The 27,530-nt window shown below is 41.2% G+C and overlaps 1 protein-coding gene and 29 non-coding genes across 30 annotated transcripts; all 30 read right to left on the bottom strand.

The window, feature by feature from the left end:
• Positions 1-1,455: 1,455 nt before the first annotated feature.
• Positions 1,456-1,537, bottom strand: TRNAS-UGA (transfer RNA serine (anticodon UGA)). Its single transcript has one exon. It is a non-coding gene; the product is annotated as a tRNA-Ser (tRNA).
• A 1,016-nt stretch (positions 1,538-2,553) lies between these two features.
• TRNAS-UGA (transfer RNA serine (anticodon UGA)) lies at positions 2,554-2,635 on the bottom strand. The gene has a single exon. It is a non-coding gene; the product is annotated as a tRNA-Ser (tRNA).
• An 860-nt stretch (positions 2,636-3,495) lies between these two features.
• TRNAS-UGA (transfer RNA serine (anticodon UGA)) lies at positions 3,496-3,577 on the bottom strand. The gene has a single exon. It is a non-coding gene; the product is annotated as a tRNA-Ser (tRNA).
• A 232-nt stretch (positions 3,578-3,809) lies between these two features.
• On the bottom strand, positions 3,810-3,891 carry TRNAS-UGA (transfer RNA serine (anticodon UGA)). The gene has a single exon. It is a non-coding gene; the product is annotated as a tRNA-Ser (tRNA).
• Positions 3,892-4,437: 546 nt separating this feature from the next.
• TRNAS-UGA (transfer RNA serine (anticodon UGA)) lies at positions 4,438-4,519 on the bottom strand. Its single transcript has one exon. It is a non-coding gene; the product is annotated as a tRNA-Ser (tRNA).
• An 11,849-nt stretch (positions 4,520-16,368) lies between these two features.
• LOC149963426 (uncharacterized) lies at positions 16,369-17,050 on the bottom strand. Its single transcript, XM_090166848.1, has 2 exons — positions 17,010-17,050; positions 16,369-16,950 (listed from the first exon to the last, which is right to left on the bottom strand). Exons 1-2 carry the CDS (start codon positions 17,010-17,012, stop codon positions 16,369-16,371), a joined length of 585 nt encoding a protein of 194 aa, XP_090022974.1. The 5' UTR covers positions 17,013-17,050.
• A 1,222-nt stretch (positions 17,051-18,272) lies between these two features.
• On the bottom strand, positions 18,273-18,354 carry TRNAS-UGA (transfer RNA serine (anticodon UGA)). The gene has a single exon. It is a non-coding gene; the product is annotated as a tRNA-Ser (tRNA).
• Positions 18,355-19,371: 1,017 nt separating this feature from the next.
• TRNAS-UGA (transfer RNA serine (anticodon UGA)) lies at positions 19,372-19,453 on the bottom strand. The gene has a single exon. It is a non-coding gene; the product is annotated as a tRNA-Ser (tRNA).
• A 75-nt stretch (positions 19,454-19,528) lies between these two features.
• Positions 19,529-19,610, bottom strand: TRNAS-AGA (transfer RNA serine (anticodon AGA)). Its single transcript has one exon. It is a non-coding gene; the product is annotated as a tRNA-Ser (tRNA).
• Positions 19,611-19,989: 379 nt separating this feature from the next.
• TRNAS-UGA (transfer RNA serine (anticodon UGA)) lies at positions 19,990-20,071 on the bottom strand. Its single transcript has one exon. It is a non-coding gene; the product is annotated as a tRNA-Ser (tRNA).
• A 389-nt stretch (positions 20,072-20,460) lies between these two features.
• Positions 20,461-20,542, bottom strand: TRNAS-UGA (transfer RNA serine (anticodon UGA)). The gene has a single exon. It is a non-coding gene; the product is annotated as a tRNA-Ser (tRNA).
• A 377-nt stretch (positions 20,543-20,919) lies between these two features.
• On the bottom strand, positions 20,920-21,001 carry TRNAS-AGA (transfer RNA serine (anticodon AGA)). The gene has a single exon. It is a non-coding gene; the product is annotated as a tRNA-Ser (tRNA).
• A 379-nt stretch (positions 21,002-21,380) lies between these two features.
• Positions 21,381-21,462, bottom strand: TRNAS-AGA (transfer RNA serine (anticodon AGA)). The gene has a single exon. It is a non-coding gene; the product is annotated as a tRNA-Ser (tRNA).
• Positions 21,463-21,694: 232 nt separating this feature from the next.
• On the bottom strand, positions 21,695-21,776 carry TRNAS-UGA (transfer RNA serine (anticodon UGA)). The gene has a single exon. It is a non-coding gene; the product is annotated as a tRNA-Ser (tRNA).
• A 232-nt stretch (positions 21,777-22,008) lies between these two features.
• On the bottom strand, positions 22,009-22,090 carry TRNAS-UGA (transfer RNA serine (anticodon UGA)). Its single transcript has one exon. It is a non-coding gene; the product is annotated as a tRNA-Ser (tRNA).
• A 389-nt stretch (positions 22,091-22,479) lies between these two features.
• Positions 22,480-22,561, bottom strand: TRNAS-UGA (transfer RNA serine (anticodon UGA)). Its single transcript has one exon. It is a non-coding gene; the product is annotated as a tRNA-Ser (tRNA).
• A 75-nt stretch (positions 22,562-22,636) lies between these two features.
• On the bottom strand, positions 22,637-22,718 carry TRNAS-UGA (transfer RNA serine (anticodon UGA)). The gene has a single exon. It is a non-coding gene; the product is annotated as a tRNA-Ser (tRNA).
• Positions 22,719-23,107: 389 nt separating this feature from the next.
• On the bottom strand, positions 23,108-23,189 carry TRNAS-UGA (transfer RNA serine (anticodon UGA)). The gene has a single exon. It is a non-coding gene; the product is annotated as a tRNA-Ser (tRNA).
• A 232-nt stretch (positions 23,190-23,421) lies between these two features.
• Positions 23,422-23,503, bottom strand: TRNAS-AGA (transfer RNA serine (anticodon AGA)). Its single transcript has one exon. It is a non-coding gene; the product is annotated as a tRNA-Ser (tRNA).
• A 379-nt stretch (positions 23,504-23,882) lies between these two features.
• Positions 23,883-23,964, bottom strand: TRNAS-AGA (transfer RNA serine (anticodon AGA)). The gene has a single exon. It is a non-coding gene; the product is annotated as a tRNA-Ser (tRNA).
• Positions 23,965-24,196: 232 nt separating this feature from the next.
• TRNAS-UGA (transfer RNA serine (anticodon UGA)) lies at positions 24,197-24,278 on the bottom strand. Its single transcript has one exon. It is a non-coding gene; the product is annotated as a tRNA-Ser (tRNA).
• Positions 24,279-24,510: 232 nt separating this feature from the next.
• On the bottom strand, positions 24,511-24,592 carry TRNAS-UGA (transfer RNA serine (anticodon UGA)). The gene has a single exon. It is a non-coding gene; the product is annotated as a tRNA-Ser (tRNA).
• Positions 24,593-24,667: 75 nt separating this feature from the next.
• Positions 24,668-24,749, bottom strand: TRNAS-AGA (transfer RNA serine (anticodon AGA)). Its single transcript has one exon. It is a non-coding gene; the product is annotated as a tRNA-Ser (tRNA).
• Positions 24,750-24,824: 75 nt separating this feature from the next.
• On the bottom strand, positions 24,825-24,906 carry TRNAS-AGA (transfer RNA serine (anticodon AGA)). Its single transcript has one exon. It is a non-coding gene; the product is annotated as a tRNA-Ser (tRNA).
• Positions 24,907-25,285: 379 nt separating this feature from the next.
• Positions 25,286-25,367, bottom strand: TRNAS-AGA (transfer RNA serine (anticodon AGA)). Its single transcript has one exon. It is a non-coding gene; the product is annotated as a tRNA-Ser (tRNA).
• Positions 25,368-25,599: 232 nt separating this feature from the next.
• TRNAS-UGA (transfer RNA serine (anticodon UGA)) lies at positions 25,600-25,681 on the bottom strand. The gene has a single exon. It is a non-coding gene; the product is annotated as a tRNA-Ser (tRNA).
• A 232-nt stretch (positions 25,682-25,913) lies between these two features.
• Positions 25,914-25,995, bottom strand: TRNAS-UGA (transfer RNA serine (anticodon UGA)). Its single transcript has one exon. It is a non-coding gene; the product is annotated as a tRNA-Ser (tRNA).
• A 232-nt stretch (positions 25,996-26,227) lies between these two features.
• Positions 26,228-26,309, bottom strand: TRNAS-UGA (transfer RNA serine (anticodon UGA)). The gene has a single exon. It is a non-coding gene; the product is annotated as a tRNA-Ser (tRNA).
• A 389-nt stretch (positions 26,310-26,698) lies between these two features.
• Positions 26,699-26,780, bottom strand: TRNAS-UGA (transfer RNA serine (anticodon UGA)). The gene has a single exon. It is a non-coding gene; the product is annotated as a tRNA-Ser (tRNA).
• Positions 26,781-27,169: 389 nt separating this feature from the next.
• On the bottom strand, positions 27,170-27,251 carry TRNAS-UGA (transfer RNA serine (anticodon UGA)). Its single transcript has one exon. It is a non-coding gene; the product is annotated as a tRNA-Ser (tRNA).
• Between the last annotated feature and the right edge of the window lie 279 nt (positions 27,252-27,530).

The following is a 27,530-nucleotide window of genomic DNA, read 5'->3' as shown; positions in this document are numbered from 1 at the left end:
GGAATAGAACCGGAGGGAGGATCGACTACTGCCATTGCAGCATCTCCAACGCCGACGGACACCGCTGCAGAATCACGGGACCCCATTCTGGGCCATAGTGGACACTCGCGAATGACATGACCCTGCTTCTGACACTTGAAACACTTGAACTCCGGACACTGACGATATACGTGATCGGTAGCATAACACTTATTACACACCTTAATTTGGGAATCGTGTTTCACAGCGTAAAACTTCTCCCGACCAACAGCATCGGTGATCCGTAAGCGGTAAGGCAACGAAGAAAGCCCCTCGGGTAAAGTCACCCGAACAGTACGTACTCCACAATAAAATGATAATTTTTTATGCCAAACTATCTGACCCTTAATTTCGCAGCCAAGCGACGTTAGCTTAGAGAGAACAGCGTCATCAGTCACGTATTCCGGCTGATCATGAAAAGCGGCAGTCACCGTCTTCGCAGAAACACTTGATATTTCGTAGAGCTCACCACCAATATCCAACCCAGAATCGATTACACCAACAACATCGGCTAAATTCTTCAAGGTAAGAATATAACCACCTTCATCACAAGCAACGAGGGAAGAAGCACAGTCCAGGCCAAAGTTCGCAGTAACCGCGGTAGACACAACTTCAAAACTTGGTAGATTACGTTTAAAATCAATAAAAACCGACCGCTTGAAAGCATCCATCCTGGGTAGAAACACCCAGGAGGGAAAACGAGATTAAAAATTAACAACTATTGAATTAAATGCACGAATAATAACCGAAAGAAAAATAAATTGGAAAAAAACCCCGCTTAGGCTTAGCGCGACGAAAACACGGAGTGCAAAATCGAACGACCTGCACTCTTCAAAAGCTCGAACGCAACTCCCTTTCTAGTCTGTCGCATTAACCACTCGGCCACGACTGCTTGATATTAACCTAAATTTGAGAACGTTTAAATTAAAATATTTGGGTACATACAATCGTTTTGAAATGTTTTGTCCGCAGTCGACAGGATTCGAACCTGAGCGGGAATATCCCAACAGATTTCAAGTCGGTCGCCTTAACCACTCGGCCACGACTGCTTGTTAATTACCTAAATTTGAGAACTTTTAACTAAAAATATAGGCTACATAGAAACGTTTGGAAATGTTTTGTCCGCAGTCGACAGTATTCGAAACTGCTCGTGAAGATCCCAAAAGATTTCAAGTCTGTCGCCTTATCCACTCGGCCACGACTGCTTGATATTAACCTAAATTTGAGAACGTTTAAATTAAAATATTTGGGTACATACAATAGTTTTGAAATGTTTTGTCCGCAGTCGACAGGATTCGAACCTGCGCGGGAAGATCCCAACAGATTTCAAGTCTGTCGCCTTAAACACTCGGCAACGACTGCTTGTTATTAACCTCAATTTGAGAAATTTTAAATAAAAATATTTGGGTACATACAAACGTTTTTAAATGTTTTGTCCGCAGTCGACAGGATTCGAACCTGCGCGGGAAGATCCCACCAGATTTCAAGTCGGTCGCCTTAACCACTCGGCCACGACTGCTTGATATTAACCTAAATTTGAGTACGTTTAAATTAAAATATTTGGGTACATACAAACGTTTTGAAATGTTTTGTCCGCAGCCGACAGGATTCGAACCTGCGCGGGAAGATCCCAACAGATTTCAAGTCTGTCGCCTTAAACACTCGGCAACGACTGCTTGTTATTAACCTCAATTTGAGAAATTTTAAATAAAAATATTTGGGTACATACAAACGTTTTTAAATGTTTTGTCCGCAGTCGACAGGATTCGAACCTGCGCGGGAAGATCCCAACAGATTTCAAGTCGGTCGCCTTAAACACTCGGCCACGACTGCTTGTTAATTACCTTAATTTGAGAACTTTTAAATAAAAATATAGGCTACATAGAAAAGTATGAAAATGTTTTGTCCGCAGTCGACAGGATTCGAACCTGCGCGGGAAAATCCGAACAGATTTCAAGTCGGTCGCCTTAACCGCTCGGCCACGACTGCTTGTTATTAACCTAAATTTGAGAACTTTTGAATAAAAATATTTGGGTACATAAAAACGTTTGGAAATGTTTTGTCCGCAGTCGACAGTATTCGAAACTGCTCGTGAAGATCCCAAAAGATTTCAAGTCCGTTGCCTTATCCACTCGGCCACGACTGCTTGATATTAACCTAAATTTGAGAACGTTTAAATTAAAATATTTGGGTACATACAATCGTTTTGAAATGTTTTGTCCGCAGTCGACAGGATTCGAACCTGGGCGGGAAGATCCCAACAGATTTCAAGTCTGTCGCCTTAAACACTCGGCAACGACTGCTTGTTATAAACCTAAATTTGAGAACTTTTGAATAAAAATATTTGGGTACATAAAAACGTTTGGAAATGTTTTGTCCGCAGTCGACAGTATTCGAAACTGCTCGTGAAGATCCCAAAAGATTTCAAGTCCGTTGCCTTATCCACTCGGCCACGACTGCTTGATATTAACCTAAATTTGAGTACGTTTAAATTAAAATATTTGGGTACATACAAACGTTTTGAAATGTTTTGCCCGCAGCCAACAGGATTCGAACCTGCGCGGGAAGATCCCAACAGATTTCAAGTCTGTCGCCTTAACCACTCGGCCACGCCTGCTTGTAAATTACATAAATTTGAGAACTTTTGAATAAAAATATTTGATTACATACAATCGTTCTGAAATGTTTTGTCCGCAGTCGACAGGATTCGAACCTGCGCGGGAAGATCCCAACAGATTTCAAGTCGGTCGCCTTAACCACTCGGCCACGACTACTTGTTAATTACCTAAATTTGAGAACTTTTAAATAAAAATATAAGGCTACATATAAACGTATGGAAATGTTTTGTCCGCAGTCGACAGGTTTCGAACCTGCGCGGGAAGATCCCAACAGGTTTCTAGTCTGTCGCCTTATCCACTCGGCCACGACTGCTTGATATTATCCTTAATTTGAGAACGTTTAAATTAAAATATTTGGGTACATACAATCGTTTTGAAATGTTTTGTCCGCAGTCGACAGGATTCGAACCTGCGCGGGAAGATCCCAACAGATTTCAAGTCTGTCGCCTTAAACACTCGGCAACGACTGCTTGTTATTAACCTAAATTTGAGAAATTTTAAATAAAAATATTTGGGTACATACAATCGTTGTGAAATGTTTTGTCCGCAGTCGACAGGATTCGAACATGCGCGGGAAGATCCCAACAGATTTCAAGTCTGTCGCCTTAACCACTGAGCCACGACTGCTTGTAAATAACCTAAATTTGAGTACGTTTAAATTAAAATATTTGGGTACATACAAACGTTTTTAAATGTTTTGTCCGCAGTCGAAAGGATTCGAAACTGCTCGTGAAGATCCCAAAATATTTCAAGTCTGTCGCCTTATCCACTCGGCCACGACTGCTTGATAATAACCTAAATTTGAGAACTTTTGAATAAAAATATTTGGGTACATACAATCGTTCTGAAATGTTTTGTCCGCAGTCGACAGGATTCGAACCTGCGCGGGAAGATCCCAACAGATTTCAAGTCTGTCGCCTTAACCACTCGGCCACGACTGCTTGTTAATTACCTAAATTTGAGAAATTTTAAATAAAAATATAAGGGTACATAAAAACGTTTGGAAATGTTTTTTCCGCAGTCGACAGTATTCGAACCTCCGCGGGAAGATACCAACAGATTTCAAGTCTGTCGCCTTAACCACCCGGCCACGACTGCTTGTTATTTGCCTAAATTTGAGAACTTTTAAATAAAAATATTTGGGTACATACATACGTTTTGAAATGTTTTGTCCGCAGTCGACAGGATTCGAACCTGCGCGGGAAGATCCCAACAGGTTTCAAGTCTGTAGCCTTAACCACTCGGCCACGACTGCTTGTTATTTACCTAAATTTGAGAACTTTTGAATAAGAATATTTGGGTACATAAAAACGTTTGGAAATGTTTTGTCCGCAGTCGACAGTATTCGAACCTCCGCGGGAAGATACCAACAGATTTCAAGTCTGTCGCCTTAACCACTCGGCCACGACTGCTTGTTATTTGCCTAAATTTGAGAACTTTTGAATAAAAATATTTGGGTACATACAATCGTTCTGAAATGTTTTGTCCGCAGTCGAGAGGATTCGAACCTGCGCGGGAAGATCCCAACAGATTTCAAGTCGGTCGCCTTAACCACTCGGCCACGAGTGCTTGTTACTCACCTAAATTTGAGAACTTTTGAATAAAAATATTTGGGTACATAAAAACGTTTGGAAATGTTTTGTCCGCAGTCGACAGGATTCGAACCTGCGCGGGAAGATCCCAAGAGATTTCTAGTCTGTCGCCTTAACCACTCTGCCACGACTGCTTGTTGCTTACCTAAATTTGAGAACTTTTGAATAAAAATATTTGGGTACATACAAACGTTTTGAAACGTTTTGTCCGCAGTCGACAGGATTCGAACCTGCGCGGGAAATGCCCAACAGATTTCAAGTCTGTCGCCTTAACCACTCGGCCACGACAGTAGGAGAAGCTACCATCATCAGGGTTTTTCAATGTAGAGGTAGAAAGGGGGTCGGCACCGGAAGTCCCCGCTTCCTTCCCCCTTCCGGCAGGTGGCGCGGGGGGGTCGGCATTTTCCTCCCCTCGGGGTCATTGACCTCCGCAGAGTGGCGCGCGCTGATTGGCTGGCGCGGGAACCACGTGGTTACTACGCGTGTACTGCGCGCTTATTGGCTGGCGCGTAACTACGCGGCGCGGGAACCACGTGGTTACCACGCGCGTGTACTGCGCGCTAATTGGCTGGCGCGAAATTGTTCAAAATGGCGCTGACTGGTTGGTGTTTTGGCGCGAAAAGGGGTCAGTACTCCTTTAAAGGAATTCCGAGGCTCGCTATACTCGGGCATTGTTAAAGTGGTGACAGGTTTGATTGATTACGAGCAGGTGTTTATCGAGGAATGCGCCGTTGCTAGGTTACCCAGTACCCTGTTAGAGGAAACTCCAGATTTGTATTCGGGACGATTTCGTTGTATACGTAAATTTCGAAGAAAAAATGGCTACGGTAAATAGCCACGATATTCCTTTAAAATTTCTTTCGGAAAAAAAACGATTAATGAGTTTCGTTAATTGGAAGGTACCAGGTGTACATAAATCAGACTTGGCCGCGCAAGGGTTTTATTCGTTACCAGACAGCGTTTCGGTCAAGTGCGCCTTCTGTCCGCTAGTCATAACCGATTGGAAAAGCGTAGTCCTCATTCGACACTTGGAAAAGATACCGCTTTGCCCTTTCATGAAAGGAGAATCTGTAGGAAACGAAACGAATCTCGAGTAGGGATGACGGTAACTTACTTGGTAGGACGAACAACTTTGTAAATAGGAAATTAAAATAGTCACGAGTTCGAATCCCCTCCAAATAAGAGACCGTCATTCTTTTTATAAAAATGGACGACTTTTACGTAACTCTACCGAGTAACGCCTCTAGCGACCTCTATCCGGCGAATACTCAGTCAAACTTTAAAGTAAACTTGGGTCGTTCTATAACACTACCGGACAAATTTGTTGTTGGCGTGTCGGAAGTAATTTTGCCTCCCAACTGGGAAAATATCACGGATAAAACTAATAATTTTCCATTAAAAACGGTGGTAGCTGATTATTATAAAAAACGACCTTACATTTATAAAATCTCATTAAAAGTCGCTAAATTGGAAGCCGAAAAAGACACCGCCGGATTTGTCATCAAATATAGTCTGGTTTAAAAAGTTGTACGCGCTATTAACGAAGGAATAAGGGAAAATGGACTAGACGCCTACATTTCGTTCAAAATCTGGGAAAAACCCGATGGACTTTATTGGATTTACGATCCGACAATACATAATCCGGCTGACCCGACCAAGAAAAAGAAGACCAATTTCGAGTTATTTATTCCTGACGGACCTTTGAAAGAACTGTTATGTTTCGAGAGCAAGGATGACACGGGATATCAATCGGGGGTATATCAGCCGTCAAAACCGGTAACCCCCTATACGAGGAGCATAATTTTAAATCATCTAAATTATATTGAAATCAAAGAAAATCATCTACGCGATATGACTTTTACACGCAACGTAGAAGTTGACTGTAATATTCCGATTGGAACTTATTTAAGTATTCAAGCAATATTAGACGCCATGTCAAACACTATCCCTGATCACGTGAGAAACCTTGTTCATTTCGGTATAAACCCCAATGGCACAATCCATGTAGGAGCTGATCACGGGGCTGTGACTATTTTCTTCAAATCCAGTAAGAAAGGCTTAGGCGAATTATTAGGATTTACGGATTTTGATTTTGACCTGGTTGGTCACGACAGTACTTATCCGGCCGATTTATCTAGAGGCGCGAGTACGCTTTATCTATATTCGAATTTAATATATCCCCAGTATACCGGAGATACTTTCGCTCCTCTCATGAAAATTATACCGTTAGCGAGCAATGATCAGTCTAGTAATAAGTCTATTATATACGACAAAATAGACTATTACCCGGTTAAAGCAAGAGAGCTAGAGTTGATCGAGATAGACTTAAAAACTGATTTTGGAGAAAATTTGATATTTAACGCGGGGAAGACGGACGTTCGACTTCATTTCAAGAAAGATGTCAGAGAGTGACAGTTATTTCCGTTACTATAAGTCTCAATATGGGGGGCGAGTGTTTGCCGGCCCCGTTTACCAGAGAGGGCGTGGTTTGGGTGGAATATTTAAGAAATTAATGAGATATATTACACCGATGGTAATACCTTTACGCAGCGAAGCCCTAGGTCTCGGAAAGCGTATGTTCGGTGATTTGGAATCCGGTGTAGATCCGCAATTGGCTATCCGCAACAATTTACGATTAGCCGGAAGCAATTTGTTACATAAAGCCGCTGACAGAATGAGTAAGCCCCAGTCAGGCAGTGGAACTCGTAAGAGACGCGCGCCTCCTAGACAACGGAAAAAGAAAACGAAAAAATCAAGGACGAAAGACGATTTTTTGGGATAAGAAACAATGGCGCTTCGAGAAGGCATGCTAAGTTCGTTAGACTTGTTCGAACGACCCGTGTTAAATACCAACATATTAGCTACAACCGAAATACGATATCTGCCCACGAATAACATAACCGACAATGGCCCTCTCGAATTTTTTATTCCGGCATCTGATGACTTATACATTGATTTATCCAAAACTATGCTCAAACTAAAAATGAAACTCGTGCATTTCGACGGTACAGACGTACCAGCCACTGAAGTGAAAGTCGGGGTCACGAATAATCTTATTGGAACTCTTTTTTCGCAAATCGACGCGTATTTGGGCGATACGTCGGTACAGTCTACAAATAATCTTTCGGCGTATAACGCGTACTTGGCGAAATTGCTGAATTTTGGTGAAGATGCTAAGAAAACGCAACTGGAGAATGGAATGTATTATATGAACGCGGCCTGTAACCCGCAAGACATGTGGGAACCTGCTTTTAACAATGATCGTAACGGAATGCTGAAGAGATGCGCGCGAACGAAAGAATCGACCACGTTTGAGTTAATGGGCCATTTACCCCTCGATATTTGTCACATGAATAAGTTTATTGTCAATCAACTACCCGTAAGATTCCGCTTAGTAAGAAGCCCTCGTTTAACTTGTATAATAGCTTTAGAGCAGGGAAAAGATTATAAGCTAATTTTAGAACAGGCGTATTTATACGTTACTAAAGTCAAGGTGGCTCCGCAGATAAGTTTAGCCCACGCTAGGATGCTAGAAAGCGGAATACCAGCGATTTATCCCATTACGCAAACAATTATGAAAAGTTTTTCTATCGCTCAGGGTCTAAAAAACATAAATCGCGATAACGTTATACTCGGGAAAATACCAAAAAGGGCAGTTGTAGTTTTTGTCAAAGAAGAAGCTTTCAACGGGTCATTGACCACAAATAGCTTGAAATTTGAACATTTAAATATCACCGACTTATCTTTGTCAGTCGGACCGGATAGATACCCTCCTGACGGCTTTCAAATGGATTATGCAAATTCAAATTACTGTTTACCTTTTCAGGCTTTATTCGAGTCAATGGGCATAGCTTCCGAAGATAGGGGTAATTATCTAATTTTTGCGAATTTTAAGGAGGGGTACACGATCTATACTTTCGATATGTCGCCGGACCAGAATGCTTCGGCTGATCATACGAGTATTCCTCGACAGGGGTCTCTACGTTTAGATGTTCAATTGAAAGACCCCCTACCGACTAATGTCGTGTGTATAATGTACTTTGAATTTGATAACGAGATTTTAATTACCCGGGACAGAAAGGTGATAAATAGTATCGAATAAAATGAGCCACCCTGTTTTCTATTCGATTAGTTCGACGCGAGCTTTTGTTTGAGAATGACACGCCCCCATTTTCTCTCCAACCAACTCGACATTTTTTTATCGGCGAATCTCGCGGAGCCTGAAATTTTAATTAACCGTCAAGGACATAGAAAATATGTCAATTTTAGCGTAAAAGTGTGGAAGAATCTCTGGAACTATGAACAAGAAATTGAAAGATTTTTCAATACCACTACCGAAGCTATACGTTTTCACAGCTGGTTGTCGGATAGTGTCAAGTTGGAAGGATTCTTCTGTCAGCGTGGAAGAATTATTGATATTCGCGGCTATATTCGCGGGTCTAATTCAAATTACGACGTTGTGTATTCCTCCGCCAACGGGGTCGCCCTAGATAAAGAAGCCTGGGACCGTTTGAAGATTATCCGTACGAGTCTCGACAAAGAAATAACTGACCGAAAAGACGCTTTTGAAGGAATGAAAATGTCTATTTTAGACGAATTAAAAAGTGTATTATTTACGTTAACCGAGGCGTGCCCAAACCTGCCCTGCCATAATCAATTGGCCCATCACATTAGCTGCAAACCGATCGCGTCACATTTCTGCGAAAGACTTGAAAAAAGTGTCAAGATGGCGATACCCCTTATGAACTATGACAACGTAATTAAGGCATTTTACGTCAACTTTCCCGACTATAAACTGGGGGTAGAAAATTTATATCATAATATCATGCAAAATGAATCTGAAATTTTATCAGAGCTGATGTATTAAAAATTTCCATTAAAATGTATAAAAATGTAAACTTTGCTGGTCTTTCATTTAATAATGTAGCACACTTTGAACTGTCAAGACATGAATATAGAATCTATTTATTTTGACCCAGAAAATCCCGGAAGTCTGGGAGGACTAAAACGTTTATCCGAACAATTACCCTCTATTTCCAAGAAAAAAATTAAAGATTGGGCGTTGACCCAAGACGCCTATACGTTGCACAAAGATAGAAAATTTAATTTTCATAGAAATAGGACTTATGTCACGAGCTTGAACGAAGAACACCAGGCTGATTTAATCGAGTTAAACGAATTAAAAAATATTAATAAATTTAATTATATTCTTACTAATATCGATATTCTGTCCCGATATTTATTCGCTATTCCCGTGAAAACTAAGAGAGCGAGCGATATATTAGCTGCTTTCAAAAAAATCCACAAACAACGTAAGCCTTTGAAAATTAATACTGATCAAGGTTCTGAATTTTTAAATCGTAAAGTGCAACGCTATTTCAAGGACCAGGGAATTAAGCATTTCGTTTGTTACGGCGATAAAAAAAGCAGCGTATGCGAGAGAGTGAATAGGACGCTTAAAAATAAAATTTACAGATTTCTTACCAAAAGTAAAGGAAAAAAATTTATAAAAGAACTACCAAAAATTGTAAAGTCCTATAACGATAGCGTTCATCGCACGACGGGATATAGACCTAGCGAAGTAAGCTTAGCCAATGAGCATCTTGTTTGGCAAAAATTATTTGGAAAGAAAGCGAAAAGAGAGGAACCGAAATTCAAGATTGGCGATCACGTGCGCCTGTCAAAAACCAGCAAAGTATTTCGTAAGGGATTTAAAGGATATTGGGGTAAAGAGGTTTTCACCATATCGAAGGTGATAAATAAACCCCGCCCACTCTACCATATCAAGGACAAGAATAACGAGAAAATATTGGGGTCATTTTACCCCGAAGAAATTCAAAGGGTTTTGCCATGAATACTTTTCAATTGGACGCTTTTTTAAAATGCGACCCGAGAACCAAACCTTTTTTTCTGGGCACATTTTCCAAAGATACTTTACCCCGAGATTGTCCGAAAAAAAGCCCTTTTGTTTGGTGGCCAATGTACAAGACTCATCAATGCCGGGAAGCCATTGGATAGGAATCTTCGTTAGTGCTAAAAATAGGAAAGGACAACGCGTGGGAGATTTTTTTTGTTCTTTCGGTCAACATTTTGATGTCTACGGTTTTAAATTGGATCATTTAGCTCAGAAATGGTTTTATAATAAAAATATAATTCAAGATATGAACCAAGAAACTTGCGGTTTGCACGTTGCTTCGTTTCTGTTAAATAGGTCTGCTGGATTAAGCTTTAAGAAAATTTTAAAAATGTATAATAATGAAATATATATGAACGAAGTAATTTCGCTATTGGCATTGTGTGTACATTTATTTAATCACGAAAACAGATTTTGTAATCAATAGTGTTTAATAAACATGGTTTTACAAAAAAACATTAATTTTCCCATTCATTAATTTCCCAATCATTAATTTCACGATCTTTAGAATACGCCCGGCGTCTTTCTTTGCGACCTTGTCGGGTTGGCAATTCCTTTCTTGTCAAGAGCGGTCCTACGAAAGGCAAGGAAACAGGTTCGGTCGTATTACGAAGGGTGGATTCCGAAGGCTTATAGCTACTGTCTTTGAAAGTTGGCGTGCTATATTCATCGAGACTCGTTTCGCTTCGAGATTTACGTAGCTCAGCTCGAGCGGGCGAAGTGAAAACGTTGCTAGCGCCGTTCTTCCATCTTCCCTTTTGGTAGCCTGGAATACTCGCAAAGTCAGGCTTGAATGGAATATTTCGTGACGTCACGAGATGCGGTGGGGCTGCAATTAAAGTTTTATGGGCGTAATCGGGCGATTGACTTTCGTCCAACCCCGAAATGCCGGAGACACTCTGCCATGGTGTAGAAATTCCAGGATTTATCGGTGATGCTGGGAGGGGCCTGTTAATAGCCATTTCCAGTTGGTGGAGAGGTTGCTGTACGGCTCTTTGCACCTGTTGCGGCGCGGCGAATAGTTGATGGAGCTGATTTGGCGTTTGGGGAGGCGAAAAAAAACTTGGCGAGGCGAGCGGCGGGTTACCGAATGAACCGTTAGGTACAGCGGGAGGCTGGTAGATCGCACCGTGTGCTAACTGTATCGGCGCTAACGTACTCGAAGAAGGAGGTAAAGGAGGCGGTTTTATTTGAACGGCTGGAGCGCCGTCATAGTCTTTAATTCTGAGATACCGCGCCAACATTGCCAGATATTCTCGTAGTTTTTCTTCTTCACTACCGTCTCGAACGGGTTTGTTAAGAATACTATTCATGTGTTCTTGTATTAAATTTAGCAATTTTTCGGTATCGGATAAATAGCTATCCGCGGGTAGCAAGACAAATTTCTTCATCGCGCCGGATTAATTATACGACCCAAGATTGGCGGGATGAGCGAATCGAGAATCGCTCCCCAAAAACCGCCCGTTTGCGAGACTAGAATTCTTCGTCGATAACAATCACTGAGATCTCTTTGACCTAGTTTTCTAATAGATTTTTTATATCGTTGTAATTGCCGTCGTTTATTCTCGCCAACTGGTAAAGCTCCGCGGCAAATATTATGACAGATATTCGCGATTGAGCCAACCTGATCTCGCGTGGCGTTCTTCAGTAAAAATCGTCTTTGATTTGGGGAAGCCTTTTTTAATAAAGTTAGATACGGGCGGCTTTCTATAATTGACCTGGGCAAAGGCATTTTACAGAATGACGTAAAATTCGAATAAACACTTTGTTATATATTCTGATTATTACAATAATATACATTTTCCTCTACCAAAAATGATAAATACATAAAATAAAAAATTAATTTTCGGTAAATACTAACATTGGTCCTTCTTCCATGAGGCATTGCGTTCTAACTTTTAGAAATTCGGGAGTTTTTTGTTGTAGGTCAACAACCACGTTAGAATAGGGCGTATCCGACGTTACGTAATTATATACGTTGCTCAGAAAATTAGGGTTATGCGGAAAGATCTGACGACTTAAATGTTTTATTTGTGATGGATCACGGGGCCTTCGGAACAGGACTATAAATGAAGCGTTAAGCGAAATGTCGCGAGAAAATCTGCCCTGACCAAAGACGTTCTGGCATAAGAATACAATACTCAGATTCAGATGATGCGAACACACTCGAAAAAGTTCAGATACCAGCGCGTTGTCTAAGCACTCGCTCGAAAGGTCGTCTAGCACCAAGAGGTTGTTTTGTCTTTTGTCAAACAAATCTTCGGGTTTTTCACTAAAGAGTCCCTTATGGAATTCAATTTCGGGGGCGAGGGTTTTTAATTCGTCAAATTGATCGTTCCAAAGATTGTAGCAATATAAAATTTTTTGGGGTGGATTGTCGAACATTAAATTTTTATTTTTCAAGAGATTAAACGTCCAGTGACTTTTTCCCGACTTACTGGGGCCAGCCAAAAGAAAGGTACAGGGGGTTTGAAATTTTAGGCGTGTGAGAGACATGAATATCCGTAGGGAATAGAAGTACCGTCTTTGAAAAATATACGTTTCGTCGACGTAAATCCCACTAGTTTTTCGGCTTGTCTGAGATACAAGTGCCCGGTTTTTTGTCTTTTCACGTTAAAGGGAAACTCGACACGGTATTTTAATTCGCGGTTCTCGAGCGCCAACTGCTTTATCGTGTCAAAGTTTAAGATGGTCTGATTTTTTTTAGTAAGAGTGACGCCTTTTATCTTGGTTAAAATTTTGCCCGATTCGAACAAGATAGAGTAACCCTTGGGGGCTATCGTGGTAAAAGCTTTAATGGGGTCATTAGGATATTCATCCGTAAGTCCGCCCAAGCTGCTTGATAAAGTTAAATCTAATTTCTTATCGTGTATCAGAATACAACTGTCCGTATCGCCGTAGGCCAAATTAGGCCCGATTTTAGCCATTAGATTGTATAATTTAATACGCCCATAAGAGGCGACGAAAATGCCCACAGTTGGGGAACCTTTACGATAAGCCGGGACGTGGTCTTCGTGATATTTGGTCGTCACGAAAGCCATTCCGTTTTCTAGGAGTTTTAAATCGGTCAGCTCTTTCGTTTTATCAGTTAAAATTTTAACCAAGTCAGCGTAGGAGTTTATAAAAGAACTATTATTTTGACGTAATTGAATTAGGTGACGCCCCCAAAGCTGGTTAAGGGAAAGCTTGCCAAGCGCTTTGAGAGCCGGGTTAGAGCTAACCTCTTCTAGGCCTATTTTTATCCCGTCCTGTTCCCAAAAGTCGTTTAAATATTTTTGTTTTTCTTCTAAGGAGTCAACGTTTTTAGGAAAACCAGCGTATTGGGTTTTCATTTTGTAAAAATCTCTGACGTAATCGTCAAAAAGGGGGCAGTCAGAGTCGAAAGTTTCGCGATAATGCTGCACTTCGTGAATTTGTAAAACTTTATAATTATATTGAAGGGATAAATAAAACTCGGGGGTAGTGTACGTATCCGTAATCGCGCGTTCCGCCTCGGTATGACGACAGTCGGCTAGATTATAGAGGGCGCACGTTCTGCATAGCGTAAACATTAATTTATCGCCAATCAGGGAGCCCAAGACGGGGAGATATAGATCTTGGGGTGGGAGAAGAGTCGCTTTAATAAGCCCGAAATAGAAATCGGGTTCGTAATTAAAGTTGCTAGTTAAGATTTCGGGGAGCCCTTTGGGGTAGCGGTAATTTTTGGACATGGAGACCGACGGATACATACTGTTAAAATCGTAAAATTTAATCGGCCTCTCGGGGGTGGATTCTATATACAGTAAAAAATTTTCAACGCGGCCGCCCCTCAGAGCGCTTCGCGAATTGATCGGATCGGAGAAAGCCAGTTCGTCGCAAAAAGAATTTTTTTCGGGGTTTTCTCTTAAAAACGTGTCCCATTCACATTCTCATATGGTAATTAAACGCGCGTTGGGGTAATTTTGACGATAAAATTCGATTTTGTCGAGAGTTTTTAAGTAATTATTGATATTAGATTCTTTAAGTTCGTAATTGTACCCATTATGGTCAGTGCCAGAAACACCCGAAAAATTCCCCAATTATTAAAGGGTCAGCGCTGTAAATGTACGGGTGGTAAGGAGCTAAATACTTTTCTCCCTCCAACGATCGCGCCGTTTGAAACTTTACGTGCATTTTTTGCTCCAAGTAAGCCGCCCATCTGAGAGCTTTAACGGAATGCTTACCCCTGTACCCTGCTGGCGGGATAATAGCTATGGTATTTGGTTTCAGATACCGGCTCAAAAATAAATCGGTTAAAGCTCCGGGTAGAGTCACGCTTTTTCCCGCCAAAATGTCGAAATTGACCTTTTCTCTAAAAAGATTTCTGAACCGGTCAAAACCCCTCTGTAACATCTTGACGTCATCAATGGCGTACTTTGTCAACACTTCTTTTAAATCAAAAACGGTACATTTTTGGGCGTCGTACCAAGTTTCGAAATTTGCCAATTGGTCGGGGGTGAATTTATCTACTTCGAAAAAGGATTTTTCCGGTACGACGCCGATATAGTCTAAGGTGTCTTTTTTTAAGAAAGAATACGGGAAAAATCCCTTGCTTTCGCTTAAATTAAAGGTTTTGGAGAAGCTTCTGAGAGGGGCTGGAAAATAAGAAAAGCTATCTATAAATCTTATATTGTATTTGGAAAGAAACATCGCGAGAAGTTTGCAGCCTTTAAAGATAACTTCGGGGATTATTGGCCGGGTCAGAACTCCTTTTAATACGAGTAAACTGTCAAATCCAGATCCAAAATGCGAAATGCACGTAATGTTATTAAAAACTTGTTCGACCTTTGAATATTTGGTCTTACCCTTTTTTGCAACGACCTGACTCTCCAATAAGTAATCTAAAAACGTCTCGACGCAATTAAAGCCGGTAAAGGTACGGTAATCGTACGTTTCAGAGTACGGACTGTCTTGCATAGCGGTAATTAGCAGAACGGGTTTAATCTCGTCATTGTCGACTAAAGTTTCAAAATCAAAGTAAAGGATTCTGGTGGAATTTTCCGGTAACGTGATAGGTTGAACAAAACACGCATTTTTCGGGTGCTCAATTTTGCAGTAATGACATTTCAAATCGCATACGTGCTCGCCTTCAAACTCTTTCCCGCAAGTTAGGCAACGTTTGAGTTTGTCGCACGTGCCTAATTCTATATGCTTTTGGAAGCACGTATTCCCCGAAAAATATCTAAAGCAGTTGGCGCAACGTTGACTAGTTTCGGTATGGGAAACATTCGTGTCGAGACACCGCTTACAGCTGACGCCCCCCTCGCAATTGTGCTGTTTTTTTACTTTGACATTCGTAAAAACTTTCAAACAAAATGGACAGTACCCTATTCCCCCGAACATGGCGGCGTAAGACCTCACTACGTGAACGTGGTTTCCTAATTTAAGGAGAAAGATTTGTTTGGGTTGAAAGTGGCCTAAATAAATGGGGTCAAAATTGAAATCGGAATCGAGTAAGATAATTTGATAATCGGGCAAGACATTTTGGAATTTAGGAATGTCTTTTATTTCAACAGGACCTGGTGGCACTTTTGATAATCTGTGTAACGCTAAGGCCGCTTTTTTTGTTTTGGATGGTTGACATTACGAATGTAATCTAGATCATTCATATTAAAAATTTTGGATTGGCCTTTATTTTTTAATTCTTGGTAGTCAGCGAGGCACTGTCCTACCGCTACCGCCCTAGCAAAGCACAGATTATCAGAATTGCGAATTGGAATAAAGGTATTGCCCTGTTCAATGTAATTTTCTAAGCACTCAATAGTCCTGTTACGAATACTTTTTCGACTACCACTCATATTGGTGTCTTGCAGAAGAATTATGTCGAATTTTAGGGGGGCCTCAAAGTATAAATTCTTATGGGACTGGGCTACCTGCTCGATACCGCTTAAAATTCTATCGGCCGTCAACTCGTTTAGGTTCATAAATTGGAAATTAATGGGCTCTTCGAGTTCGTCCGAACTGACCGCTATTCTGATACGACTATAACCCTGATTTTCATCGCTAATTTCGTTTAATAGGGATTGGAAAATTTCGTTTAATTGGGTTTCTATTCGCGCGTGGTTGAGATCGTCCAAGTTTTTGAACTCGCACTTGAATTCTAAAGTTTTACATTTGTATTTTTTGGAAGTCCGAGAGATAATTTTAGTAACCGAATAATAGTTCTCAGGTCGAAACCTGGTGCTTAAATCGAGAGGTGCTTCTTGAGTCATTGTAATTTACGAATTTCGTCGTAGCGTTGAGTCACTTCCCTCAATAACCGCAGGACGTCGTGAATGTCTCTTCTGCCGTATAGGGTCAGCGATTTTGCAAATGAGGAACCAGAATTTTTGGTCAAGCAAGTGTGACCGGTGGCCTGGCTATGGCGAATTTCTATTTTATCACCCTCAATTAGGTAAACGGCGTCTTGGTCCTTGACGTCTTCTAAGGCTGCTTTAAGCTGGGGTCCTGATTCTAGTTTAACGCATACACCCTGTTTAGTCGGTTGCGGAAGACTGGATGCTACGTGCGTGGCGTAACGCCTTATATCTATATATATTTTTTGGTCAAAGGTCGCTATTTTAACGCCCAAATCTCCGAGCTCGGAGAATTCTAATACAATATCGTGCCAAGTGGTATTCTTTGTTAATTTTTCTATGTCTTGGTTAGCCCCTTTCCCCGCGAATAATTGTCGAGGTTTATTTTTTTTAATTACTTCGCCGACTTTTGATTTTCTAGCGTATACTTCGGGCAACTTCACTGGTGCTGTTGGGGGAGTGTCATAATCGAGCTTAATGTCGTCTCGGGCTGCCTAAGACATATAGAGATTAAAAACTAATCTCGCTTAAAAAATTTCAAAAACATAATTACCATCTTGCTGATCTTCTTGAGTCGTCGGAGAGTGGGTGCGCTGTTAGTCGCTTCTGCGAAATTGACCGTTGGGCGGTTTCTTTTATACTCGCAAGGTAAGGGGGGAAAGAACAAAATAATCGCGTGACAGTCTTATTGTCAATTTGTCAAAATGATTAATTACTTAACGAAAGCGGAATGAACCGGTTCTACCATGACTATGCGAAAGGATTGTTCACTAACGCATTTCCAGCGCGACTCAATTTAATTCGATGACATAATTAATAGGTTTTTCTCTCGGTATTGTCACTAAAGGTATTTGCGCCGCTAAGTTATTTCTACACCTGCTCAATCAATCAAACCTGTCACCACTTTAACAATGCCCGAGTATAGCGAGCCTCGGAATTCCTTTAAAGGAGTACTGACCCCTTTTCGCGCCAAAACACCAACCAGTCAGCGCCATTTTGAACAATTTCGCGCCAGCCAATTAGCGCGCAGTACACGCGCCGCGCCAGCCAATAAGCGCGCAGTACACGCGTAGTAACCACGTGGTTCCCGCGCCAGCCAATCAGCGCGCGCCACTCTGCGGAGGTCAACGACCCCGAGGGGAGGAAAATGCCGACCCCCCCGCGCCACCTGCCGGAAGGGGGAAGGAAGCGGGGACTTCCGGTGCCGACCCCCTTTCTACCTCTACATTGAAAAACCCTGATGATGGTAGCTTCTCCTACTCACGACTGCTTGTTATTGACCTTAATTTGAGAACTTTTGAATAAAAATATTTGGGTTCATACAAACGTATTGAAACGTTTTGTCCGCAGTCGACTGGAATCGAACCTGCGCGGGAAGCTCCCAACAGATTTCAAGTCGGTCGTCTTAACCACTCGGCCACGACTGATTGATATTAACCTAAATTTGAGAACTTTTGAATAAAAATATTTGGGTACATACAAACGTTTTGAAATGTTTTGTCCGCAGTCGACAGGATTCGAATCTGCGCGGGAAGATCCCAAGAGATTTCTAGTCTGTCGCCTTAACCACTCGGCCACGACTGCTTGGTACTTACCTAAATTTGAGAACTTTTGAATAAAAATATTTGGGTACATAAAAACGTTTGGAAATGTTTTGACCGCAGTCAACATGATTCGAACCTGCGCGGGAAGATCCCAAGAGATTTCTAGTCTGTCTTCTTAACCACTCGGCCACGACTGCTTGTTACTTACTTAAATTTGAGCACTTTTGAATAAAAATATTTGGGTACATACAAACGTTTTGAAACGTTTTGTCCGCAGTCGACAGGATTCGAACCTGCGCGGGGAGATCCCAACAGATTTCAAGTCTGTCGCCTTAACCACTCGGCCACGTCTGCTTGTAAAATACACAAATTTGAGAACTTTTGAATAAAAATATTTGGGTACATACAATCGTTCTGAAATGTTTTGTCCGCAGTCGACAGGATTCGAACCTGCGCGGGAAGATCCTAACAGATTTCAAGTCGGTCGCCTTAACCACTCGGCCACGACTGCTTGTAATTTACCTAAATTTGAAAACTTTTAAATAAGAATATTTGGGTACATAAAAACGTTTGGAAATGTTTTGTCCGCAGGCGACAGGATTCGAACCTGCGCGGGAATATCCCAAGAGATCTCAAGTCTGTCGCCTTAACCACTCGGCCACGACTGCTTGTTAATAACCTAAATTTGAGAACTTTTGAATAAAAATATTTGGGTACATAAAATCGTTTGGAAATGTTTTGTCCGCAGTCAACAGGATTCGAACCTGCGCGGGAAGATCCCAAGAGATTTCAAGTCTGTCATCTTAACCACTCGGCCACGACTGCTTGTTACTTACCTAAATTTGAGAACTTTTGAATAAAAATATTTGGGTACATAAAAACGTTTGGAAATGTTTTGTCCGCAGGCGACAGGATTCGAACCTGCGCGGGAATATCCCAAGAGATCTCAAGTCTGTCGCCTTAACCACTCGGCCACGACTGCTTGTTACTTACCTAAATTTGAGAACTTTTGAATAAAAATATTTGGGTACATAAAAACGTTTGGAAATGTTTCGTCCGCAGTCAACAGGATTCGAACCTGCGCGGGAAGATCCCAAGAGATTTCTAGTCTGTCATCTTAACCACTCGGCCACGACTGCTTGTTACTTACCTAAATTTGAGAACTTTTGAATAAAAATATTTGGGTACATACAATCGTTCTGAAATGTTTTGTCCGCAGTCGACAGGATTCGAACCTGCGCGGGAAGATCCCAACAGATTTCAAGTCGGTCGCCTTAACCACTCTTCCACGACTACTTGTTAATTACCTAAATTTGAGAACTTTTAAATAAAAATATAAGGCTACATATAAACGTATGGAAATGTTTTGTCCGCAGTCGACAGGATTCGAACCTGCGCGGGAAGATCCCAACAGGTTTCAAGTCTGTCGCCTTAACCACTCGGCCACGACTGCTTGTTATTTACCTAAATTTGAGAACTTTTGAATAAGAATATTTGGGTACATAAAAACGTTTGGAAATGTTTTGTCCGCAGTCGACAGGATTCGAACCTGCGCGGGAAGATCCCAACAGATTTCTAGTCTGTCGCCTTAACCACTCGGCCACGACAGCTTGTTATTATCCTAAATTTAAGAACTTTTAAATAAAAATATAAGGTTACTTAAAAACGTTTTGTCGGCAGTCGACAGGATTCGAACCTGCGCGGGAAGATCCCAACAGATTTCATTTCGGTCGTCTTAACCACTCGGCCACGACTGCTTGATATAATCTTAAATTTGAGAACTTTTGAATAAAAATATTTGGGTACATAAAAACGTTTGGAAATGTTTTGTCCGCAGGCGACAGGATTCGAAACTACGCGGGAAGATCCCAAGAGATTTCTAGTCTGTCGCCTTAACCACTCGGCCACGACTGCTTGATATTAACCTAAAGTTGAGAACTTTTGAATAAAAATATTTGGGTACATAAAAACGTTTGGAAATGTTTTGTCCGCAGTCGACAGGATTCGAACCTGCGCGGGAAGATCCCAACAGATTTCAAGTCTGTCGCCTTAACCACTCGGCCACGACTGCTCGTTAATAACCTAAATTTGAGAACTTTTGAATAAAAATATTTGGGTACATAAAAACGTTTGGAAATGTTTTGTCCGCAGTCAACAGGATTCGAACCTGCGCGGGAAGATCCCAAGAGATTTCTAGTCTGTCATCTTAACCACTCGGCCACGACTGCTTGTTACTTACCTAAATTTGAGAACTTTTGAATAAAAATATTTGGGTACATACAATCGTTCTGAAATGTTTTGTCCGCAGTCGACAGGATTCGAACCTGCGCGGGAAGATCCCAACAGATTTCAAGTCGGTCGCCTTAACCACTCGGCCACGACTACTTGTTAATTACCTAAATTTGAGAACTTTTAAATAAAAATATAAGGCTACATATAAACGTATGGAAATGTTTTGTCCGCAGTCGACAGGATTCGAACCTGCGCGGGAAGATCCCAACAGGTTTCAAGTCTGTCGCCTTAACCACTCGGCCACGACTGCTTATTACTTACCTAAATTTGAGAACTTTTGAATAAGAATATTTGGGTACATAAAAACGTTTGGAAATGTTTTGTCCGCAGGCGACAGGATTCGAACCTGCGCGGGAAGATCCCAACAGATTTCTAGTCTGTCGCCTTAACCACTCGGCAACGACTGCAAAATTTGAGAACTTTTAAATAAAAATATTTGGCTACATAAAAACGTTAGGAAATGTTTTGTCCGCAGTCGACAGGATTCGAACCTGCGCGGGAAGATCCCAACAGATTTCAAGTCGGTCGCCTTAACCACTCGGCCACGACTACTTGTTAATTACCTAAATTTGAGAACTTTTAAATAAAAATATTTGGCTACATAAAAACGTTAGGAAATGTTTTGTCCGCAGTCGACAGGATTCGAACCTGCGCGGGAAGATCCCAACAGATTTCTAGTCTGTCGCCTTAACCACTCGGCCACGACTGCTTGTTATTATCCTAAATTTAAGAACTTTTAAATAAAAATATAAGGTTACTTAAAAACGTTTTGTCGGCAGTCGACAGGATTCGAACCTGCGCGGGAAGATCCCAACAGATTTCAAGTCGGTCGTCTTAACCACTCGGCCACGACTGCTTGATATAATCCTAAATTTGAGAACTTTTGAATAAAAATATTTGGGTACATAAAAACGTTTGGAAATGTTTTGTCCGCAGGCGACAGGATTCGAAACTACGCGGGAAGATCCCAAGAGATTTCTAGTCTGTCGCCTTAACCACTCGGCCACGACTGCTTGATATTAACCTAAAGTTGAGAACTTTTGAATAAAAATATTTGGGTACATAAAAACGTTTGGAAATGTTTTGTCCGCAGTCGACAGGATTCGAACCTGCGCGGGAATATCCCAAGAGATTTCTAGTCTGTCGCCTTAACCACTCGGCCACGACTGCTTGTTACTCACCTAAATTTGAGAACTTTTGAATAAAAATATTTGGGTACATAAAAACGTTTGGAAATTTTTTGTCCGCAGTCGACAGGATTCGAACCTGCGCGGGAAGATCCCAAGAGATTTCTAGTCGGTCGCCTTAACCACTCTGCCACGACTGCTTGTTGCTTACCTAAATTTGAGAACTTTTAAATAACAATATAAGGGTACATAAAAACGTTTGGAAATGTTTTGTGCGCAGTCGACAGGATTCGAACCTGTGCGGGAAGATCCCAACAGATTTCAAGTCTGTCGCCTTAACCACTCGGCCACGACTGCTTGTAAATTACCTAAATTTTAGAACTTTTAAAAAAAAATATCTGGATGCATAAAAACGTTTGGAAATGTTTTGTCCGCAGTCGACAGGATTTGAACCTGCGCTGGAAGATCCCAACAGATTTCAAGTCTGTCGCCTTAACCAGTCGGCCATGACTGCTTGTTATTTGCCTAAATTTGAGAACGTTTAAATTAAAATATTTGGGTACATACAAATGTTTTTAAATGTTTTGTCCGCAGTCGACAGGATTCGAACCTGCGCGGGAAGATTACAACAGATTTCAAGTCTGTCGCCTTAACCACTCGGCCACGACTGCTTGTTATTTACCTAAATTTGAGTACTTTTGAATAAAAATATTTGGGTACATAGAAACGTTCTGAAATGTTTTGTGCGCAGTCGACAGGATTCGAACCTGTTCGGGAAGATCCCAACAGATTTCAAGTCTGTCGCCTTAACCAGTCGGCCATGACTGCTTGCTATTTGCCTAAATTTGAGAACGTTTAAATTAAAATATTTGGGTACATACAAATGTTTTTAAATGTTTTGTCCGCAGTCGACAGGATTCAAACCTGCGCGGGAAGATTACAACAGATTTCAAGTCTGTCGCCTTAACCACTCGGCCACGACTGCTTGTTATTTACCTAAATTTGAGTACTTTTGAATAAAAATATTTGGGTACATAGAAACGTTCTGAAATGTTTTGTGCGCAGTCGACAGGATTCGAACCTGCGCGGGAAGATCCCAACAGATTTCACGACTGTCGCCTTAACCACTCGGCCACGACTGCTTGTTATTGTCCAAAACTTGAGAACTTTTAAATAACAATATAAGGGTACATAAAAACGTTTGGAAATGTTTTGTGCGCAGTCGACAGGATTCGAACCTGTGCGGGAAGATCCCAACAGATTTCAAGTCTGTCGCCTTAACCACTCGGCCACGACTGCTCGTTAATAACCTAAATTTGAGAACTTTTGAATAAAAATATTTGGGTACATAAAAACGTTTGGAAATGTTTTGTCCGCAGTCAACAGGATTCGAACCTGCGCGGGAAGATCCCAAGAGATTTCTAGTCTGTCATCTTAACCACTCGGCCACGACTGCTTGTTACTTACCTAAATTTGAGAACTTTTGAATAAAAATATTTGGGTACATACAATCGTTCTGAAATGTTTTGTCCGCAGTCGACAGGATTCGAACCTGCGCGGGAAGATCCCAACAGATTTCAAGTCGGTCGCCTTAACCACTCGGCCACGACTACTTGTTAATTACCTAAATTTGAGAACTTTTAAATAAAAATATAAGGCTACATATAAACGTATGGAAATGTTTTGTCCGCAGTCGACAGGATTCGAACCTGCGCGGGAAGATCCCAACAGGTTTCAAGTCTGTCGCCTTAACCACTCGGCCACGACTGCTTATTACTTACCTAAATTTGAGAACTTTTGAATAAGAATATTTGGGTACATAAAAACGTTTGGAAATGTTTTGTCCGCAGGCGACAGGATTCGAACCTGCGCGGGAAGATCCCAACAGATTTCTAGTCTGTCGCCTTAACCACTCGGCAACGACTGCTTGTTATTAACCAAAATTTGAGAACTTTTAAATAAAAATATTTGGCTACATAAAAACGTTAGGAAATGTTTTGTCCGCAGTCGACAGGATTCGAACCTGCGCGGGAAGATCCCAACAGATTTCTAGTCTGTCGCCTTAACCACTCGGCCACGACTGCTTGTTATTATCCTAAATTTAAGAACTTTTAAATAAAAATATAAGGTTACTTAAAAACGTTTTGTCGGCAATCGACAGGATTCGAACCTGCGCGGGAAGATCCCAACAGATTTCAAGTCGGTCGTCTTAACCACTCGGCCACGACTGCTTGATATAATCCTAAATTTGAGAACTTTTGAATAAAAATATTTGGGTACATAAAAACGTTTGGAAATGTTTTGTCCGCAGGCGACAGGATTCGAAACTACGCGGGAAGATCCCAAGAGATTTCTAGTCTGTCGCCTTAACCACTCGGCCACGACTGCTTGATATTAACCTAAAGTTGAGAACTTTTGAATAAAAATATTTGGGTACATAAAAACGTTTGGAAATGTTTTGTCCGCAGTCGACAGGATTCGAACCTGCGCGGGAATATCCCAAGAGATTTCTAATCTGTCGCCTTAACCACTCGGCCACGACTGCTTGTTACTCACCTAAATTTGAGAACTTTTGAATAAAAATATTTGGGTACATAAAAACGTTTGGAAATTTTTTGTCCGCAGTCGACAGGATTCGAACCTGCGCGGGAAGATCCCAAGAGATTTCTAGTCGGTCGCCTTAACCACTCTGCCACGACTGCTTGTTGCTTACCTAAATTTGAGAACTTTTAAATAACAATATAAGGGTACATAAAAACGTTTGGAAATGTTTTGTGCGCAGTCGACAGGATTCGAACCTGTGCGGGAAGATCCCAACAGATTTCAAGTCTGTCGCCTTAACCACTCGGCCACGACTGCTTGCAAATTACCTAAATTTTAGAACTTTTAAAAAAAAATATCTGGATGCATAAAAACGTTTGGAAATGTTTTGTCCGCAGTCGACAGGATTTGAACCTGCGCTGGAAGATCCCAACAGATTTCAAGTCTGTCGCCTTAACCAGTCGGCCATGACTGCTTGTTATTTGCCTAAATTTGAGAACGTTTAAATTAAAATATTTGGGTACATACAAATGTTTTTAAATGTTTTGTCCGCAGTCGACAGGATTCGAACCTGCGCGGGAAGATTACAACAGATTTCAAGTCTGTCGCCTTAACCACTCGGCCACGACTGCTTGTTATTTACCTAAATTTGAGTACTTTTGAATAAAAATATTTGGGTACATAGAAACGTTCTGAAATGTTTTGTCCGCAGTCGACAGGATTCGAACCTGCGCGGGAATATCCCAAGAGATTTCTAATCTGTCGCCTTAACCACTCGGCCACGACTGCTTGTTACTCACCTAAATTTGAGAACTTTTGAATAAAAATATTTGGGTACATAAAAACGTTTGGAAATTTTTTGTCCGCAGTCGACAGGATTCGAACCTGCGCGGGAAGATCCCAACAGATTTCTAGTCTGTCGCCTTAACCACTCGGCCACGACTGCTTGTTATTATCCTAAATTTAAGAACTTTTAAATAAAAATATAAGGTTACTTAAAAACGTTTTGTCGGCAATCGACAGGATTCGAACCTGCGCGGGAAGATCCCAACAGATTTCAAGTCGGTCGTCTTAACCACTCGGCCACGACTGCTTGATATAATCCTAAATTTGAGAACTTTTGAATAAAAATATTTGGGTACATAAAAACGTTTGGAAATGTTTTGTCCGCAGGCGACAGGATTCGAAACTACGCGGGAAGATCCCAAGAGATTTCTAGTCTGTCGCCTTAACCACTCGGCCACGACTGCTTGATATTAACCTAAAGTTGAGAACTTTTGAATAAAAATATTTGGGTACATAAAAACGTTTGGAAATGTTTTGTCCGCAGTCGACAGGATTCGAACCTGCGCGGGAATATCCCAAGAGATTTCTAATCTGTCGCCTTAACCACTCGGCCACGACTGCTTGTTACTAACCTAAATTTGAGAACTTTTGAATAAAAATATTTGGGTACATAAAAACGTTTGGAAATTTTTTGTCCGCAGTCGACAGGATTCGAACCTGCGCGGGAAGATCCCAAGAGATTTCTAGTCGGTCGCCTTAACCACTCTGCCACGACTGCTTGTTGCTTACCTAAATTTGAGAACTTTTAAATAACAATATAAGGGTACATAAAAACGTTTGGAAATGTTTTGTGCGCAGTCGACAGGATTCGAACCTGTGCGGGAAGATCCCAACAGATTTCAAGTCTGTCGCCTTAACCACTCGGCCACGACTGCTTGCAAATTACCTAAATTTTAGAACTTTTAAAAAAAAATATCTGGATGCATAAAAACGTTTGGAAATGTTTTGTCCGCAGTCGACAGGATTTGAACCTGCGCTGGAAGATCCCAACAGATTTCAAGTCTGTCGCCTTAACCAGTCGGCCATGACTGCTTGTTATTTGCCTAAATTTGAGAACGTTTAAATTAAAATATTTGGGTACATACAACTGTTTTTAAATGTTTTGTCCGCAGTCGACAGGATTCGAACCTGCGCGGGAAGATTACAACAGATTTCAAGTCTGTCGCCTTAACCACTCGGCCACGACTGCTTGTTATTTACCTAAATTTGAGTACTTTTGAATAAAAATATTTGGGTACATAGAAACGTTCTGAAATGTTTTGTCCGCAGTCGACAGGATTCGAACCTGCGCGGGAATATCCCAAGAGATTTCTAATCTGTCGCCTTAACCACTCTGCCACGACTGCTTGTTGCTTACCTAAATTTGAGAACTTTTAAATAACAATATAAGGGTACATAAAAACGTTTGGAAATGTTTTGTGCGCAGTCGACAGGATTCGAACCTGTGCGGGAAGATCCCAACAGATTTCAAGTCTGTCGCCTTAACCACTCGGCCACGACTGCTTGCAAATTACCTAAATTTTAGAACTTTTAAAAAAAAATATCTGGATGCATAAAAACGTTTGGAAATGTTTTGTGCGCAGTCGACAGGATTCGAACCTGTTCGGGAAGATCCCAACAGATTTCAAGTCTGTCGCCTTAACCAGTCGGCCATGACTGCTTGCTATTTGCCTAAATTTGAGAACGTTTAAATTAAAATATTTGGGTACATACAAATGTTTTTAAATGTTTTGTCCGCAGTCGACAGGATTCAAACCTGCGCGGGAAGATTACAACAGATTTCAAGTCTGTCGCCTTAACCACTCGGCCACGACTGCTTGTTATTTACCTAAATTTGAGTACTTTTGAATAAAAATATTTGGGTACATACAAATGTTTTTAAATGTTTTGTCCGCAGTCGACAGGATTCGAACCTGCGCGGGAAGATTACAACAGATTTCAAGTCTGTCGCCTTAACCACTCGGCCACGACTGCTTGTTATTTACCTAAATTTGAGTACTTTTGAATAAAAATATTTGGGTACATAGAAACGTTCTGAAATGTTTTGTGCGCAGTCGACAGGATTCGAACCTGTTCGGGAAGATCCCAACAGATTTCAAGTCTGTCGCCTTAACCAGTCGGCCATGACTGCTTGCTATTTGCCTAAATTTGAGAACGTTTAAATTAAAATATTTGGGTACATACAAATGTTTTTAAATGTTTTGTCCGCAGTCGACAGGATTCAAACCTGCGCGGGAAGATTACAACAGATTTCAAGTCTGTCGCCTTAACCACTCGGCCACGACTGCTTGTTATTTACCTAAATTTGAGTACTTTTGAATAAAAATATTTGGGTACATAGAAACGTTCTGAAATGTTTTGTGCGCAGTCGACAGGATTCGAACCTGCGCGGGAAGATCCCAACAGATTTCAAGTCTGTCGCCTTAACCACTCGGCCACGACTGCTTGTAATTTATCTAAATTTGCGAATTTTTAAATAACAATATTTGGGTACATACAAACGTTTTGAAACGTTTTGTCCGCAGTCGGCAGGATTCGAACCTGCGCGGGGAGATCCCGTCAGGTTTCAGGTCTGTCGCCTTAACCACTCGGCCACAACTGCTTGTTAATTACCTAAATTTGAGAACTTTTGAATAAAAATATAACGGTACATAAAAACGTTTGGAAATGCTTTGTCCGCAGTCGGCAGGATTCGAACCTGCGCGGGAAGATCCCAACAGGTTT

Source organism: Leiobunum rupestre, chromosome 1 (genome assembly GCF_980474605.1).
Source record: "Leiobunum rupestre chromosome 1, qqLeiRupe1.1.hap1, whole genome shotgun sequence".
Classification (NCBI taxonomy): domain Eukaryota; kingdom Metazoa; phylum Arthropoda; class Arachnida; order Opiliones; family Sclerosomatidae; genus Leiobunum; species Leiobunum rupestre.
The sequence above is the reverse complement of the archived record's forward strand: the minus strand, read 5'-3'. Positions and strand labels throughout refer to the sequence as shown.